The 18,187-nt window shown below is 61.2% G+C and overlaps 1 protein-coding gene across 3 annotated transcripts in view; it reads left to right on the top strand.

The window, feature by feature from the left end:
- Positions 1-18,159, top strand: part of ADAMTS10 (ADAM metallopeptidase with thrombospondin type 1 motif 10) — a 64,452-nt gene extending 46,293 nt beyond the window's left edge. For all 3 annotated transcript variants that reach the window (XM_058858371.1, XM_058858373.1, XM_058858372.1), the window contains 12 exons: positions 554-617; positions 2,486-2,588; positions 7,663-7,796; positions 8,863-8,986; positions 9,330-9,410; positions 11,334-11,497; positions 12,036-12,162; positions 13,535-13,664; positions 14,020-14,224; positions 14,841-15,017; positions 15,639-15,795; positions 16,236-18,159. In XM_058858371.1, coding sequence (XP_058714354.1) covers positions 554-617; positions 2,486-2,588; positions 7,663-7,796; positions 8,863-8,986; positions 9,330-9,410; positions 11,334-11,497; positions 12,036-12,162; positions 13,535-13,664; positions 14,020-14,224; positions 14,841-15,017; positions 15,639-15,795; positions 16,236-16,345 — 1,576 coding nt within the window. In that variant the 3' untranslated portion in view covers positions 16,346-18,159. The remainder of the gene's footprint in view (positions 1-553; positions 618-2,485; positions 2,589-7,662; positions 7,797-8,862; positions 8,987-9,329; positions 9,411-11,333; positions 11,498-12,035; positions 12,163-13,534; positions 13,665-14,019; positions 14,225-14,840; positions 15,018-15,638; positions 15,796-16,235) is intronic.
- The last annotated feature ends 28 nt before the right edge of the window (positions 18,160-18,187 follow it).

Here is an 18,187-nt window from a genome sequence, read left to right as displayed (position 1 = left end):
TGGAGAATTGGCTCTCCCAGCAATTCCTGCCCCTTCCAGCCAGGCGTTTTTGGGAGGGTGGTGGGGGGAGGAAAGGGAGCAAGAGAAGGAAAAGCAGCCTCAGGCCATTCCCAGTAGAGCAGGCACATCATCCTATCAAAGATCCTGATAATAATCCGCTCCTCCAGTGCCACCCCAGCCCTGTGTGTGTCCCTGTGTCCCTTTGTGTCACCTGAGCATCAGTGACAGCTGCACTCAGAGAAAGCTGGGCCTGTTTCCATCTTAGGAATGGCTCCTGGAAAGTTTGGCAGGTTTTGGATGCCTTTGTCCAGCCCTGTGCTCTGCCTTGGTGTTGGGGCTGCACCACAGCCCCAGACCCTCTGTGCAAAACCCACTGAGCACTTGGGGGGAGATTTTAGGGGCTGCACTCCAGAAATGCCCAGGCAGGATCTGTGTTAGTGACACAGCAGGGTTGGGAAAAGCCACCTGGGGCAGCCACCTCAAGCTCCTCGGGGTAAAATCCTGCCCCAAACAGTGCCTGGGGCTGTTCAGCATCTCCTTCCCTCTTTGGCAGGCCCACCATCGGAGGGAAATACTGCCTGGGAGAGAGGAAACGCTACCGCTCCTGCAACACCGATGTGAGTGTGCTGGGATGGGAGGGATGGAGGAGGGGGATCAGCCCTGTCCAGTGGGATCAGCCCTGTCCAATGGGATCAGCCCTGTCCCAATGGGATCAGCCCTGTCCAATGGGATCAGCCCTGTCCAGTGGGATCAGCCCTGTCCCAGTGAGATCAGCCCTGTCCCAGTGGGATCAGCCCTGTCCCAGTGAGATCAGCCCTGTCCCAATGGGATCAGCCCTGTCCCAGTTAGATCAGCCCTGGCCCAGGGGGATCAGCCCTGTCCAGGGGGATCAGCCCTGTCCAGGGGGATGATTGGAATGATCCCTGTCCAGATTGGGACAATTCAACCTTCCCGGGTTGAATGAGCCCTTTCAGGATGGGATGAGCCCTGTCCCTGTAGGATGAGCCCTGTCCGAATGGGATGAACCCTCTCCAAGTGGGATGAGCCCTCTCTGGTTGGGATTAACCCTGTCCGGGTCGGGTTGAGCCCTCTCCGGGTCGAATGAGCCTGTCCAGGTGGGATGAGCCCTCCCCACGCAGGTGCGGGGTGCTCTGTGCAGCAGTGGGAGGAGGAGGAGGAGGAGGAGGAGGAGGAGGAGGAGGAGGAGGAGGAGGAGGCTGGGTGGGGTGTGGTCGGGTGGGGTGTGCTGACAGCGATCCCATTCCTGGCAGGACCAGGCAGGTGGGAGCTCCAGGGGCGGGTGGGCTGCAGGGACCTGCAGGGCTCGGGGATCCAGAGGGGCCCGAGGATGAGGAGGGAAAGGAGGGGAGCCAGAGGATTCCAGCTCTGCCAGGACAGCGCTGCCTCCCCCAGGCTGCTCAGGTGAGAGCAGCTCAGGGGAAGCTGAGGCGTAAACCTCGAAGATTGACAGGGAAAAACTGTGCTGAGGGGATGCTCAGTGAAGCTTTGGACCTGGGGAATTGTGGCTTTAACAGCCACGGGCTGCTGGTGAGGGAAACAGATGGGTCCTGTTGCTCCCTGGGCTTTGCACTGGGTTTTGAGGGATTGCTCCCAAAATCAGGAGGGGTCAGAGCTCCTGGGGCCCCTCCTCGTGCTCTTGGTCTTCAAATCGTGTCTGGCTGTGCAGGAGGGACTGTCCTGACACCTTGTAGCAGTGTCAGGGCTGGTGGCCCTGTCCCAGTGTCGGGGCTGGTGGCCCTGTCCCAGTGTCAGGGCTGGTGGCCCTGTCCCAGGGGCTGGTGGCACTGTCCCAGAGGGGCTGGTGGCCCTGTCCCAGAGGGGCTGGTGGCCCTGTCCCAGGGGTTGGTGGCCCTGTCCCAGTGTCAGGGCTGGTGGCCCTGTCTCAGGGGGCTGGTGGCCCTGTCCCAGGGGCTGGTGGCCCTGTCCCAGGGGCTGGTGGCAGTGCCCCAGTGTCAGGGCTGGTGGCCCTGTCTCAGGGGGCTGGTGGCCCTGTCCCAGGGGTTGGTGGCCCTGTCCCAGTGTCGGGGCTGGTGGCCCTGTCCCAGGGGTTGGTGGCCCTGTCCCAAGTGTCGGGACTGGTGGCCCTGTCCCAGGGGCTGGTGGCCCTGTCCCAGTGTCAGGGCTGGTGGCCCTGTCCCAGTGTCAGGGCTGGTGGCCCTGTCCCAGGGGGCTGGTGGCCCTGTCCCAGAGGGGCTGGTGGCCCTGTCCCAGGGGCTGGTGGCCCTGTCCCAGTGTCGGGACTGGTGGCCCTGTCCCAGGGGCTGGTGGCCCTGTCCCAGTGTCGGGGCTGGTGGCCCTGTCCCAGGGGCTGGTGGCCCTGTCTCAGGGGGCTGGTGGCACTGTCCCAGAGGGGCTGGTGGCCCTGTCCCAGAGGGGCTGGTGGCCCTGTCCCAGGGGCTGGTGGCCGTGCCTGGAGCAGCCCCTGCCCTGCTGGCCTCACTGACCGGTGGCTGTGTGACCACAGGACTGTCCCCCGGGCTCGCAGGATTTCCGAGAGCTGCAGTGTGCCGAGTTTGACAATGTGCCCTTCCGAGGGAAGTACTACACCTGGAAAACCTACCGGGGAGGTGAGTCTGGGCCAGGGGCTGTGAGGGGCTGCTGGCCCAAGGGCTCTGGGGACATTTGTCAGGATTTCTGCAGCTCTGGTGCCGCAGGTTGGCCTCTCTGAGCTCCTGGGATGTGCTGCCGCCCCTCTGGTGCCAGTGCACCCCTCCAGGAACCTGCTGTGCCCCCATCCCAGGTCACCTCCCCTGTCCCAGCAGCTCTGGGGCGGTTCTTCCCTCCAGGCTGGATCCCAAGCTGCTGAGGGAGCAGAGGAAGGTGGAGAGGAGAAGGGAGAGTCTGGTGGGGAGGAGACAGAGCAGGCAGGGAAAGCTTCCTGAGCAGGAGAAGGGATGGGAGCCGGTGGATCCTTCAAAGAGCAGCACTTCCCCTTTCTGAGGTCAGCCCTGGGTCCTGCAGAGGGGCAGGAGGAGGCTCTGAGGCAGAAATCTCCTCACAAAGAGGAGGAACAGCTCGTCTCCTTGGTGGAGTTGATGAACTGGGCTGGGAAACCTTTCCCAGCTGTGTAAACAAGCCCAGCTCCCAGCAGGGCTCCTGCAGCTGGAGCAGCTGTGCTGAGGCTGCAGGGGATGATCAATAAAAACATAATCAAATTGTGAGGCTGGAAAGTCACCCCAAGGCCCCAGTGGGTGCCAAGGTGGAAGACAACCCTGCAGGCTGGAGCTGCCCTGGCTCAGACCTCTCTCCTCCCCAGGCATGGCCCAGGGCTTGGCTGGCCAGCTCAACGTCACCCTGGAGGTGTCACCTCACCCTGAAACGGGTTTTTGGCTTTCATAAAGAGCCCCTTCCTCTCCCTGTGCCTCAGCTTCCTCTGCCATAAAACAAGTGATGAAAGCTCTCCCCTCAGGGGGCTGGCAGTGCTGACAGTGCCGTGTTGTGAAGGGATCTGGGAGCTTCATCTCCTCTTCCCACCTTGGCTGTGGGCAATGGTCATGAGGAGCAATTTTATTTTGTTTATTCAGGGTCAGAGGGAGTCACTGTTGTCCCCTGGGGAGGGACCATGGAGCAGGGAAGGACAAGGGACTTCTTTGCACAAGTCTGGGCTCTCTCAGGACTGGGGAGACCTGGTTTGTGTGCAGCACCTAAAGGGGGCTGGAAAGAAAAACAGAGAATTTTAGCAAGGCCTGGAGGGACAGGACACAGGGAATGGCTCCCAGTGCCAGAGGGCAGGGCTGGATGGGATATTGGGAAGGAATTGTTGGCTGGGAGGGTGGGCAGGCCCTGGCACAGGGTGCCCAGAGCAGCTGTGGCTGCCCCTGGATCCCTGGCAGTGCCCAAGGCCAGGCTGGACGGGGCTTGGAGCAGCCTGGGATGGTGGAAGGTGTCCCTGGCAGTGGCAGGGGTGGCACTGAGGGGCTTTGAGGTCCCTCCCCACCCAACTCCCTCTGTGACTCCACAATTTCAGCAGCCCAAGGACCTTCATCCTCACATGCCTGGGGGGGTTTGTGCTCCTCGGTGGCCTTTGGGTGTCAGAGGCACATCCTGGAGGAACTGGGGACGTCCCTTGCACCTCCACCTTCCCCATGTCACAGATCCCAGCCCAGGGAGCGGCCCCTCCTGCCCTGCCCTGGGCACTGGGGTGGCACTGGGGGCTGCTCCTCTCCTCCTGAGTCCTTCCAGCAGTGCCAGAGCCCTGGGGCATGGGGGGTGTCAGTCCCTCCCTCCCTCCCTCCCTCCCTCCCCCTGGCACCAGCAGCCCCCAGGATCCCCCTTTGCTGGCAGCCTCATCCCTGGGCATTCCTGCTCCAGCTGGCAGGGAATCTGCTCCTCGGCAGATTCATCACCACCCCAGCCCTCCTCTGAGCCCCTTCCCCTGCCCAGCTCATCCCCACATTCCCAAAAGCATGGCTGGTGCCTCTCCCCACCTTTCTTTGGGAAATCTCCTGGGCACAGAGCACCCCCACCCTGCACACAAGGAGCACCCACCAGTCCTGAAGGGATTGGGGAAGAGCTTGTCAGGAAAATGAACCCACAAACACCAGAGGTTTATGTCCAAAAAGGAGACAGAAGAGTGCTTTTACTTTATTCGAATAAAGGGAGAGGCCACCAGGCATTCCCCTGGGGACTCTCGATTTTTGGAGGGCACAGCCTCCTTTTCCCAACCACATTTCCCTCTCTCTTTCCCCACTGGATGAGGTACTTGAGAGGCACAGACTTCCTGGAATGCCTGACACCTAAGATTCCCTTCTAATGTATAACCCCAACTCTTAATTTTTAATTTTTATGGAATTTATGGTGTTACGGTATATCCAATTTCATTTACCAGCAATTTACCAAATTTACAGTTTGTTTGTAAAGGTAAAATATCTTTTTCCATTCATCAATCCGTGGAATCCATCCCATTGTTTCTGTTATCTCTCAGTGCTGCTTTCATCTATCAGCAGCTCCTTTGGAAAGACAAATCCATCATTCCTCTGGAGCTGGATCCCGGTCCCTGGGCTGTGTGTGGGGCTCTTCTGGTGCTCATTCCCAGCGATCCCAGAGAGGAGCACTGAGCTCAGCAGCCTGCAGATACCTCACTGAACGTGGCTTTGTTTGTTTGTTTGCTTTGCTTTGCTCTCTGCTCTCTTCATTTCGCTCTTGGCCGATGTGGGAGCTCGGGGAGAGCGATGGGAGGAGCAGGAGCTTGTGGAAAACAGGAGATTGCTCATCAGAAATTGTAATAAGGCTTAATTCCTCCATGGGAGAGAGCAGGTGGGAGGAACAAAACATCCTCAGAGGCAGCAGCCAGCTGAAAATGTTCTGTTCTAACAGCTCTGTTAAACAGGCAAAGGAAAAACCACGGCAGACCCCAAGGGAGGGGGTCAGAATCTGCAGGACGGTGCCTGGCTGGGGCTTTCACCCCTCTGGGCCAGGAACAGGAGGCCAGGAAGGGCTGGAGCTGTGCCAGGCCTTGGGATGGGTCTCAGGGCAAGGTTCTTCCCCCCGAGGGTGCTGGCACTGCCCAGGCTCCCCAGGGAATGGGCCCGGCCCCAAGGCTGCCAGAGCTCCAGGAGCGTTTGGACAGCGCTCTCAGGGATGCTCAGGGTGGGGTTCTTGGGGGGTCTGGGCAGGGCCAGGGGCTGCACTGATCATCCCTGAGGGTCCTTTCCAGCTCAGGATATTCTGGGATTCCAAAACTGTGCTTAGCAACATTCCCTGGGCCAGCTCAGATGTCCCACTCGTTCTGTGGATGTTCCATGGGTTGCTCCCATCTCCAGGAATTCCAAGGCTCTTCGTGCTGTTCCAGAGGATCTTTCTGTGGTCCAGACTTGCCCTTGCTGTGCTCAGTGCTGCTGTCCTGGGGTCACAGCTGTCACTGGAGCCACCTGAACAAGGACAAGGTGATGCCCAGGGCACCCTTGGCCAGCCAAGCACTCCCAGCTGGGCAGCGACTGCAGCCTCCTTTCCTCTGGAAATGGTGACCTGGCTGCCAAGGGCAAATCCTGCCTGGAAATGGTGCCCAGGGAGGATGTGGGGACTGTTCCAGAGCTCGGGTGGCCCAGCCAGCTCGTGCAGCAGTGGCAGTCAGGACATGGGTACCAATGCAGGGTCACCCCTCTCTGCCTCCTCCACTCTCCCTCTCCCTGCTCCTCTTCCACGGGACTTTGAAGGGCAGGAGTCCCCATGGGAGCCTTTCCCAAGTGTCCAGTGGGGAGAGCCAGCAGGGATTCATCCCTGAGGCCTTATCAGGCTACCTGAAAACAGAGGCCGGGCAAAGTGAAGAGAATAAAAAGCAATTTTATTTATTGAAGGGCCTTCAGGTGCATTTAGGGCAGAGGAAATCCCCCAGGGGCTGCACCCAAAAATGGATGTCAGGGGTTTTCACACTTTTTAAAGTTTGGCCCATTTGCATATTGGGGGTTAATCTTCCAATTCCAGCTTCAGGTAATGAAGTCATTTACCCCAAGTTTTCTCTCCCCCAGCTCATTTTTGTTTGCACTTTTGGAGCCTGAGGCAGTGAGGTGTCCCTGATTCCCAGGCCTGGAGAGGAATTGTGTCTGACCAAAATGGGAAGACAGTAGCTGACACTCTGTGTGGAGTTTAGAGCTATACACAGGATTACAAATGTGTGAAAAACATAAAAGCTAAAATCCAAAGGCATCATCCCCCATGGAGCAGTGTGACCACAGGACCTGGGTCCCAGCCCCCTGCCTGGACCCCAAGGGCAGCCCCTGCTCTCAGGGGTGGCTGCTGAGCTCCCCCTGCTCAGCAGCTGCTTCCCAGAGCTTCTCCAGGGGCTTGCCCAGGCATCCTGCTCCAGAAAATGCCTCCAAGCTGCTGAATTCCCCTCTCGTGCCTCCTCCTGTTCCTCCCTCTCCCAGCTTTGCTCTCTCTTCCCCGCAGCTGCTCTCGGGTGCTCCCAGGCACAGCTGGGCCCCCCTCCCCTCCCTCTGCCCCTTTGATGTTCTGGGTTGAGTTTCAGGTTTTGCACATTCCCACTCCTCCCATCCAAGGTGCTTCCCAGCCCTGGCACAGGGATCAGGGCTGTGGGTGCTGCCTCCAGGAGGGAACTGCCACAGCTCAGGGTCTCCTGGGATGCTCAGTAAAGGCAGCAAACGCCACAGGCCAGACCAGGATTAGATAAAATCCAGTGGCAGGAGCCAGGGAATGCTCTGCTGGACCCCAGGCACTTTATCCAGATATCCAGGTGCTATTCCTGCAGTGCTGCTTTGGCAAAGGTTGTTGGAGAATATAGGAAATACAGAAATTTAAATTTAAAGATCCTTCTCCTCCATCCTCGTGCTGCTGTGGCCTTTGCTGGGAGGGGTTTGGTACCACCAGCCTCGGACAGAAAGGAGCGATTTCTCTGGCCCAGAACTTGGTTGTTCTGCTCTGGCAGCTGAAAAAACCTTGGGAAGGTAACTCAGGAGCTGCTGCCTCAGTTTCCCTGCTGGTAAAGTGGGCAGAAGGGTTTTACAACTCGTGAAGTGCCAGGAGTGACCCAGATGAGAGGAAATCACTTTGTTTGTCACATCCAACCCACATCCTCAGGCTGGCAGTGTCCCCCCAGGGGTCCCTCCTCCAGGGGCATCCTCCTGGTTTTCCACACCTTTTCCCTGCTTGGTGGCCCCGTTTGAAGCTCTGCTCCTTCCCCAGGGGGTGTCAAGGCCTGTTCCCTCAACTGCCTGGCCGAGGGCTTCAACTTCTACACGGAGCGGGCGGCGGCCGTGGTGGACGGGACCCCGTGCAGGCAGGACTCGAACGACATCTGTGTCAACGGGGAGTGCAAGGTGGGACAGGGACAGGGACAGGGGGACAGGGACAGACCCTGGACAGGGGAGTGAGGCCCTCAAACTCCTCACACAGACATGGGAGGGGTGGAGGGTTAAGAGAGCTGGGGGTGTTCACTTCTAGAAGGCTCCAGGGAGAGCTCAGAGCCCCTTGCAGGGCCTAAAGGGGCTCCAGGAGAGCTGGAGAGGGACTGGGGACAAGGCCTGGAGGGACAGGACACAGGGAATGGCTCCCAGTGCCAGAGGGCAGGGCTGGATGGGATATTGGAAAGGAATTGTTGGCTGGGAGGGTGGGCAGGCCCTGGCACAGGGTGCCCAGAGCAGCTGTGGCTGGCCCTGGATCCCTGGCAGTGCCCAAGGCCAGGCTGGACGGGGCTTGGAGCAGCCTGGGATGGTGGAAGGTGTCCCTGCCATGGCAGGGGTGGCACTGGATGGGCTTTGAGGTCCCTTCCAACCCAAACCATGCTGTAATTCCATGATTTCTCTGCCTGGACACCCATTGGGAGCAGGAACATTCCCACCCGGGGCTTGTGCCCATCCTCTCTGCAGGCATTCCCTGTCTCATGGATGGATCTCTGCCCTCCCAGCCTGTGCAGCTCCAGGCCCTTTGATGCTTCCCTTGGGATCTGGGGGGAGCTGGAAAAGTCAATTATAAGAAAGCACTGTGAGAGTGACCAACATCCCCCAGCAGACAGACAGACAGACAGACAGACAGACAGACCGTGTGTCTGTCTCCCTCCCTGTATCTCCAGGATCTGTGTCCCCACAGGGCTGAACAGGCTGTGGAACAGAGGGGGATTGTCCCCGAGGGAGCCACAGCTGCCGGTGGCCCTTGTGCCACCCCATGGGCAGAGGGACAGAGGCCACAAGGACACAGGGACAGCAGGGACGGGGCTTGAGCTCCACGGGCATCCCAAGCTCTGCCTATCCCCGGATTCCCAGGAGAGGGGCGGCAGAGGTGGCACTGAGGGGGTGCCCAGGGCAGTGAGGGGACCCCGGGGTGCTGCAGGGGAGGGAAGGGCAGGGAAGGGCCCCTCCAGGCTCATTCCTGCTGCTCCTCCCGCAGCACGTGGGCTGTGACCGGGTGCTGGGCTCCGACTCCAAGGAGGACAAGTGCCGGGTGTGCGGGGGAGACGGCAGCTCCTGCGAGACCATCGAGGGCATCTTCAACCACTCCCTGCCCGAGGGAGGTACGGAACAAACACCTGGTCACCCTCCAATCCCTCCTCAACCTCACCCTGCCCTGGGGACAGGCAGGGACAAATCCCAGAGCGACATCCCAAGGGGCAGGAGCAGGCTAGAGGGGAACAAATCCCTCCTGTCCACCAGCCCAGCCGTGCCCCAGCCCCAAATCTCTGACACAGAGCTCCAAGCTCCTTCCCTGCTCCCCAGCCCACTCTGATCCCAGCCAGTCCCACTGTGCAAAGCCACTCCACTCTGGTGCCCAAAATGCTTTCTCCATCATTTCCCATGGACAAGGGGTTGGCTCTGGGACTGGGGGATGAAAGTCCCACTCACCTGGCTGTCCCACAGGGTACGAGGAGGTGATCCAGATCCCCAAGGGTTCCGTCCACATCGACATCCGGGAGCTGAACCTCTCCATCAACTACCTGGGTGAGACAGGGATGCTGAAATCCCGGCCAGGCCCTGCTTCTCCCTGGGATTAACAGGGTCTGGGAAAGGCCTGGCAAGGAGAACTTCCCACTGCAGCTGGGAACGGGCTGGGGGGTCCCAGGCTGGGATTTGTGGGCAGTGTGGGCTGTGTCCCCGTGTCCCCACTGTTGCTGTGTGCCTCTGCCCTGTGTTGGCATCACAACCCTGCACAAACCCCACATCCCACAGTTCCTGGCACTGCCTGTGGCTCCCTGCCATTCCCCCTCTGCCACCCTGGGGATTAAAAACACTCACATTTTCCTCGGGCTTGGTTTTCCAGCCTCAGTCCCGCTTTCACAGCAGGGATTTTCTTTCCCCTTTCTCCTCCCTGTCCTCTGAGCGATGCAGGGCAGGGTGCAGGAGCCAGCAGGACTCTCCTGGCAGCATCCCCCCGGTCCAGCTCCCTTTGCTGGGGTCCGGGGTGCTGCCATCCCTCCCTGCCCGCTGCGTGGGGGCTCCTCGTGTCTGAGGATCCCGCTCTGCCCCTTTGGGATCTCCCCTGGCATCCCAGACGGAGGGAGCATCCTCCATCCTCCAGCCTGTCCCGGTGCCGAGCTGGGGACAGCGGGAATGCGGCAGGGAAGGAGCGAGCGGCCCGATCCCCCTCTAGCGACCCTGCCGGGCAACCACAGCCGGCTCTGAGCCCCGGCAGCTCCGGCAGCCCCGGGCCAGCCCGCACAGCCCGGCTCTGAGCCCCGGGCCATCCCGCACAGCCGGCTCCGAGCCCCGGGCCAGCCCGCACAGCCGGCTCTGAGCCCCGGCAGCTCCGGCAGCCCCGGGCCATCCCTCACAGCCCGGCTCTGAGCCCCGGGCCAGCCCGGACAGCCGGCTCTGAGCCCCGGGCCATCCCGCACAGCCGGCTCCGAGCCCCGGGCCATCCCGCACAGCCGGCTCTGAGCCCCGGGCCATCCCGCACAGCCGGCTCTGAGCCCCGGGCCATCCCCCACAGCCGGCTCTGAGCCCCGGGCCATCTCCCACAGCCGGCTCTGAGCCCCGGGCCATCTCCCACAGCCGGCTCTGAGCCCCGGGCTATCCCGCACAGCCGGCTCTGAGCCCCGGGCCAGCCCGCACAGCCGGCTCTGAGCCCCGGGCCATCCCGCACAGCCGGCTCTGAGCCCCGGGCCATCCCTCACAGCCGGCTCTGAGCCCCGGGCTATCCCTCACAGCCCGGCTCTGAGCCCCGGGCCAGCCCACACAGCCGGCTCTGAGCCCCGGGCCATCCCGCACAGCCGGCTCTGAGCCCCGGGCCAGCCCGCACAGCCGGCTCTGAGCCCCGGGCCAGCCCGCACAGCCGGCTCTGAGCCCCGGGCTATCCCTCACAGCCGGCTCTGAGCCCCGGGCTATCCCTCACAGCCCGGCTCTGAGCCCCGGGCCAGCCCACACAGCCGGCTCTGAGCCCCGGGCCAGCCCGCACAGCCGGCTCTGAGCCCCGGGCCAGCCCGCACAGCCGGCTCTGAGCCCCGGGCCAGCCCGCACAGCCGGCTCTGAGCCCCGGGCCATCCCGCACAGCCGGCTCTGAGCCCCGGGCCAGCCCGCACAGCCGGCTCTGAGCCCTGGGCCATCCCCCACAGCCGGCTCTGAGCCCCGGGCCAGCCCACACAGCCGGCTCTGAGCCCCGGGCCATCCCGCACAGCCGGCTCTGAGCCCGACCCCCGCCCAGCTGAGCTCCCCGCAGCCCCGGGAGGTGCTGGGCAGGCTGAGGAGCACCGTGGGCACCCTGGTGCCACCCTGCCGGTGGCTCCGTGTGACCCTGAGCCCTCCTGTGGGACAGGGACATTTCCCCTGTCCTGGCCGTGCTCTGAGCCCGGCAGGTGAGGAGAACCTGGCTGAAGTGGGCCCAGGTGCTCGAGGCTTTGTGCTGAGCCCCCTCCCCTGTCCTGGCAGCGCTGCGAGGGGAGAGTGGTGAATATTTCATCAACGGGAAGCTCTCCATCGATCCCCCCCGGCGCTTCGACATCGCCGGCACCACCTTCCACTACAGGAGGTCCCCTGAGGAGCCCGAGTCCCTGGAGGCTTTGGGACCCACCAATGTCACCCTCTTTGTCATGGTTGGTAACTTCATCCTGGTCCTTGCCGTGGCTGGGTGGGGACTGGAGCTGATCAGCCCCTGCTGTGGCTGGCAGGAGTAAAGGGACACAGAGGCCAGAGGTAAATTGGGCTAAATTCACACAATCAAGCACAGAATTAATTAGGTTGGAAAAGCCCTTAGAGACCATCGAGTCCAGCCTGTGAGCTGACACTGCCTTGTCAGCCAGACCATGGCACCGAGGGCTCCAGCCCTTGAAAGAGTCACCCCAGAGGGGACAGGAGCCCACAGCCAGGCCTTAGGAGGCCAGAGCTTCATCCACTGGGCACTCTCAGATCCCCCTCCCTAATTCCCAGGTCTCCCACCCTAACCTGTCATGTTTTGGGATGATTCCACCCTTAAGTGCCTGGGAGCTCCATCTCTGATCGAGCACCGCTGTCACCACACGTGGCTGCCCTGGGAGGGGCTGGGAAGGGGGCAGGGGAAGGTTCCAGCTGTTGGAGAGGCTGTGGGATGCCAGCCAGGTGGGCACTGATGTCCCAGGGGTGCCTTTCCCGCAGGTGCTGGTGCGGACGGAGCTGCAGGGGATCCGCTACAAGTTCAACGCTCCCGTGGGCAGGGACGGCTCCAGCCAGTTCTCCTGGCACTACACCCCATGGACCAAGTGCTCTGTGCTGTGTGCAGGGGGTGAGCTCTGCTGCTGGGCTGCTTTGGGGGGACACGTGGGTGTCTCTATTGGGAATGGTGAGAAGAACGACACAGACTCTCTTGTGAGTTAACAGGAGAGTTCCTCCAAGGTTTATTACCTCAGATCTTCTTTTATAGACCGATACACAAAAGTACAGAAAGGTAAAACTCTTATTGGTCAGTGAACTAACACATCACCATCACTGGTCAGTGGGGTTCACCACCCCTCAACTTTCTCTTGCAAGAAAACAAGAATCTGACAAACAGCACCTGCAAGGCTGTCTTCTTGTATCTCTGAGGAATGTTTTAATTCCTCCTTATGATTGCCCAGGCCGCTTTCTCAGGTGAGACTGGGAAGTTATGTGGCCTGCTTTTCTCCAGACGCTGTGCTCCCTGCTTCATAGTTAGCATCCATACATGGGACCCCCCCTGTGCTGTGTCTGGGGCTCTGGTTGGCTCTGAGGAGCTCTGGGGTCTCTACACAGCCCCCACCCCGTGCTCAGCCATGTGAGAGTTGTGTCAGCCACAGCAAAGAACCTGGCTGCCATCGTCAGCTGGGCCACAGGAATGGGTGGAAGGGCCTTAAAGATCAAAATTTTCTACCCCTGCCATGGCAGGGACACTTTCCACTGTCCCAGGGTGCTCCAAGTCCTGTCCAGCCTGGCCTCGGACACTGCCAGGGATGGAGCAAGGACAGTCACGTCAGTCTGTGAACTGAAACACACCTGGAGCTGCCCTGAGTCCTTGGGCTGCTTCCCGTGGGGTGGCACACAGGTTTGGGCTGTCTCAGGACTTTGGAGAGCCTGGCTGGGAGGGGCTGAGCTGGTATTCAGAGGAGAATGGCCCAGTAATGTTCCTTGTTTAAAGCTCAGGGCCCTGCCCTGGTCTGGTGTGCCAGACATTGATTAAGTGTTGTCCTTCCTTGTTCCTGTTATTCCCCAAGTGCTGCCTGGAAAGGCCAGGGTTAGAACAGGTTCATTTGAGCATGAGATCCCTGGAATGCTGTGATCCTCCTTCCTCTGGCGTGTCCTGCCCTGGCTAGTGAATTCTAGAATCCCAGAATCACTGAGGCTGGAAAACCCTCCAGGGCCACTGAGTCCAACCTGTGCCCGATCCTCACCTTGTCACCCAGGGTGCCACATCCAGACATTGACACCATCATTCCACACCATCCATGTTCTCTGGAGGTGTCAGAGAAGCCCTTGGTTCCGAATGGAGGAATGGGCTCAGGTTCCATGTGCAGGGACAAGTGGCCGCTGTGTCACATCCCCCTGTGGGAGCAGAGCTGTGGGGATGGCACCCTCAGCCTGGCTCTGCTCCAGCCTCAGCCTCCTCCTCCTCCCTTTCCCCCTTCCCTCTTTTCCCCGGGCAGGCAGCCAGATCCAGTCTGTGGTGTGCAGGAAACTCTCCGATGGCTCAACCGTCCCCAACCACTTCTGCAGCGCTGACACCAAAGTGCCCGAGCGGCAGAGGAGCTGCAACACCGAGCCCTGTCCCCCTGCGTGAGTACCTGGAGCACAGCCCTGGAGCCAGGGGGAACCAGGCTGGAAAAGAGTGAAATTCCCCCCTGGCTGCCATTGCCAAGTCACAGCCCCCACTGGTGGTGACACTGCCCGGCTGGAGCAGCTCTGGGGCAGGGGTTTCTCCTCTGTGTCCCAGATATCCAGTGAGTCCCTCGGGAATTGTCCAGCCCTGGCTCCTCTCCTGGAGGGGAAGGGTGGACGGGCAGGAGCTCTGTGGTGCAGCCAGAGCTGCCTGGGAGGCTGTGCTGGAGTAGGAGCAGGGTTGTGTGCAGGAGTGTGGGGACAGGCCCAGCCCAGCGTGCCCCTCCAAGCTCTGCTGTTGACCCATCTCCAGCTGGGCCATTGGGAACTGGTCCGAGTGCAGCCGGAGCTGCAACGAGGGCGTCCGGACCCGCAGCGTCTTCTGCAAGAGGAAGATCTCTGCCAGTGAGGAGAAAACCCTGGATGATGCTTCCTGCACCCAGCCACGGCCAAAGATGCTGGAGCCCTGCAACAACCAAACGTGTCCTCCAGAGTGGGTGGCCCTGGACTGGTCAGAGGTGAGTGTCCAGAGGAGGGACACGGAGCTGGGGAAGGCTCTGAGGAGCAGCTGAGGGCACTGGGCTCGTTCAGCTGGAGCAGAGGAGACTGAGGGGAGGCTCCTCGGGGGCTGCAGCTCCTCCCGAGGGGAGGCGGAGGGGCAGGGGCTGAGCTCTGCTCTGGGCCAGGGACAGGAGGCCAGGAAGGGCTGGAGCTGTGCCAGGGCTTGGGATGGATCTCAGGGCAAGGTTCTTCCCCCCGAGGGTGCTGGCACTGCCCAGGCTCCCCAGGGAATGGGCCCGGCCCCAAGGCTGCCAGAGCTCCAGGAGCGTTTGGACAGCGCTCTCAGGGATGCTCAGGGTGGGGTTCTTGGGGGGTCTGGGCAGGGCCAGTGGTTGGACTTAATGATCCCTGAGGGTCCTTTCCAGCTCAGGATATTCTGGGATTCTGCGATTGACATCGTCCCTCACCTCTCCAAGGGTGCTGCTCCAGAGGTGCCAATCACGGCGATGGCCATGGCGAGCCGTGTGGGAACGTTGTAGCTCAGGAGCCAGGAAGGGTGGGAGTGGCACGGGAGGAGCCAGAGCTGTCCCTGTCCCATCCTTGCCGCCCTGACCGTGTCCCCTGTCCCTGCAGTGCACCCCGAGCTGCGGGCCCGGCTTCCGCCACCGCATCGTCCTGTGCAAGAGCGGCGACCACAGCGTGACCCTGCCCACCTCCCAGTGCCACGAGGCCGCCAAGCCCCCCACCAGCATGAGGTGCAACCTGCGGCGCTGCCCCCCACCCCGCTGGGTCACCGGCGAGTGGGGAGAGGTAGGGACAGCCCTCCCCACGGGGGTCTTGCAGGAGAAGCCCCCCCAGCCCTTCAAACCCAGGGGGAGGATCTCACTGGCCAGCAGAGCCCTGTGTGGCCACCACAACTATCCAGGGGACAGCAGGACCCCGTGGGGGTGTCCTGTGCCCCCTTCTTGGCTCGTTTGTGATGGTGACCCAAGGGCAGAGCTGATCCTGGGGGTGTCCCAGGCCTAGCAGGACCCCACAGAAGGCACTGAAGGGTCCCCATGGGGTCAGCAGGCTGCAGGGGTGGGCTGGCCCCATGCTGATCCCCCCAGAGCCCGTGGGGTGGCCCTGCCAGTCCCCCCTGCCTTCCAACAGCCCTGGAGCTGCAGGCTGCCATCGGGTGCAGGAGGCCTGGGAAAGGCCAGTGGATTTAGGGCTGGATGGGGGATCCTCCCTGAGCCCTGGAGAATCAAACCAAGCTTTTTTGGGATGTGGGGCCACAGCACTCGGTCATTCCAGGGAGTCTCAGCTGGGGAGGGAAGGGACAGCCCCCCCCAGCACCCTTTGCACCCCCTAACCCCCATCTGTGCCCGCTCCTGTCACGTTCCTGAAGCCGTGGTGGCCACAGCAGCTCTCTCTGTGCTGTCCCCACAGTGCTCTGCCCAGTGTGGCCTCGGCCAGCAGAGAAGATCCGTCCAGTGCCTGGCTCACACCGGGCAGCCGTCCATGGACTGCGTGGAGGCCCTGCAGCCCCCTGGGATGCAGCAGTGCGAGACCAAGTGCGAGTCGGGGCCCACGGACAACCCTGAAGGTGAGGGGGTCTCTGGGGAGGGGACACGTGTCCCCCTGGGGACACTGCAGCCAGCACAGCACCAGATGGGTGGGGACATCCCATCCCAGGCCAGGCTGGACACTGGGGCTGGGAGCAGACTGGGACAGTGGGAGGTGTCCCTGCCCATGACAGGGGTGGCACTGGATGGGCTTTAAGGTTCTTCCAACCCAAATCACTCAATTTAAAATGTGGCCATTCCATGGCTCTGGTCCCAGACCCACCTGGTGTGCCTTGACCCCGAGAAATGAAGGAACCACACCTTGAGAAATGCAGGAGCTGCACCTTGGCAGAGAGAGGTTTTCATTAGTGAGGTCCTCAGCAGCTTCTTCACCACAGCTGCATCTTTCAGCTTCCTGGAAAAACCCTCCAGGATCTCCTCAGCTCGGCTGTGACCCTGCTCCCCCCTGTGTCCCCTGCAGAGTGCAAGGATGTGAACAAGGTGGCCTACTGCCCGCTCGTCCTCAAGTTCAAGTTCTGCAGCCGGACCTACTTCCGACAGATGTGCTGTAAAACCTGCCAGGGGCACTAGGACACAGCGGGACACAGCGGGACACAGCGGGACCCCCGTGGCAAAACTGGAAGGCCAAAGCTACGCCCCAGGGCTGCCGAGCCGTGCCCTCCCTGCCCGCCCCGGGAACCTCCCCTGGCTCCCACAGACTCCGGCCACGCTTCCAGCGGGAGCCAGCGTCACCCAAAGCCGTCCCCCACAGACCCCCTTGGGCCCCGAGCTTCACAATGGCAGGTTCCCAGTTAAACCACTGCAGCCCCGCTCGGATGAGCGCTGGGAGAGGGGGGAGCTGGGCAGAGCAGGGACTTTACTTGAAATTCTGATGTTGTTATTTATTAGTAGCGGAGCCAGGTCCCGGGTGCCACTGAGGGAAGCAGCACCGCTCGCCCCGCTCCTGCCTCATCCTGCTCCGTGTCCCCAGGGCATCATCACAGGGCTTGGGCACTCCTGGGGCTGCTGCCCTTCCCTCGGGATCCCAGGGCAGACAGGGAGGAGGGTGCAGGTGCCTCCAGCGTGGCTCGTGGGCGATGGATGAAGAGGAGCCGCCGTGGGGAGTGGGGCTGGAGCAGGGATTTTGTCTCCTTGGTCACCTCGGCACTGGCAGCTGGGCACAGGGAACAGGACACCCCATGAGCAGAGGGTGACACCAGCTGAACTGGGAGGGGGGGGTTCTTCAAACCTAATTGGGTTAGGGGATTCCCCTGTTTGTCCTCACCACCCTTGTCACTTCTAGGAGCAGTTTTTAGCTGAGGTGGGGGCAGAGGCGTGCTCGGGGTTGCAGTCCCTCCATGGGCATCGGGGCTGTGCCAGGCTCAGGGAGCAAAGCAGAGGAGGATGCAGGACACGAAGGGTCCTGTCACAGCGTCCCCAGGGCCTGGCACGGCCCAGAGATCACCTCAGCCTCAGCAGCGGCCTCGCTTCCAAAGGTGCTTGATTTCCAAAGGTGCTTTGCCCCCTAAAGGTGCTTTGCCTCCAAAGGCAGCCTGGCCACGTGGGGCTGTGGCCTCGAGGTGCCAGTCCCAGTGCCACCCATCCTCTGCCCACGGGAGGCCTCCAGTGATGGGAAAAGAGCAGGCTTGAAATTCCTCCAGGTCACCTCGTGGCCAAACCTGTGCCAGTTTCTCCATGGGCAGCCTGTGGAGGAGACCTGACTTCAACTCTCCAAAGCATGTGCTTTTTGTTAGCGTTGTAATTCTTATTATGATTATTTTCAGGCCTTTCCACATCACAGCGATGGGAAACCTTTGTCCAAAGCTGTGTTTTGTTCCCTTGGGGCCATCCCTATGGTGCAGGGAGGGGACAGCCCCTTTCCCCCGTCCGTTCCTCTCCCAGCTGCATTTTTGTGTCCACCTGCTCCTCAGCCGATCGCAGCTTCTCTGGTGCTCAGCAAACCTCATTTCTCTTCCTTCCTGGTGCCATGCTCCGTTCTGACGTTTTTGGGTGAGGGGAGGGGGTGTTTTCACCATTTTTATATCGATATATATCTACTGACCAATGTTTAACATACTAACTCTGAGGAGGAGCGACGTAACGGCATGAATTATAATAAAGGAGTAGCTACGATCCCGGGCACAGCTTCTGCTCCCACTTGTGTTCCTCGAGCCCGGGGCTGGGTTTGGGCACCCACAGCACCAACATCCACCCTAAAGGAGGGGTGTGGAAGCAGGGGAGGGTTTTCCCTGGGGATCAGAGTGGGTTGAACATGTGGGGATTCACCCAGAGCTGCTTTAGGACGCGGAGGAACAATTTCCCTGCACGGCAAAGAGAATCCCCCATGCTGGTGATGCTGGGCTGGGCCAGCAGGGGAGGGGGGGATTCTGCCCCACTCAGGTGAGACCCCACCTGCAGAGCTGCCCCAGCCCT

This window comes from Poecile atricapillus, chromosome 28 (assembly GCF_030490865.1).
Source record: "Poecile atricapillus isolate bPoeAtr1 chromosome 28, bPoeAtr1.hap1, whole genome shotgun sequence".
NCBI classification, from domain to species: Eukaryota; Metazoa; Chordata; class Aves; order Passeriformes; family Paridae; genus Poecile; species Poecile atricapillus.
Note: the sequence above shows the minus strand (reverse complement) of the source record. Positions and strands in the feature narration are given on the sequence as shown.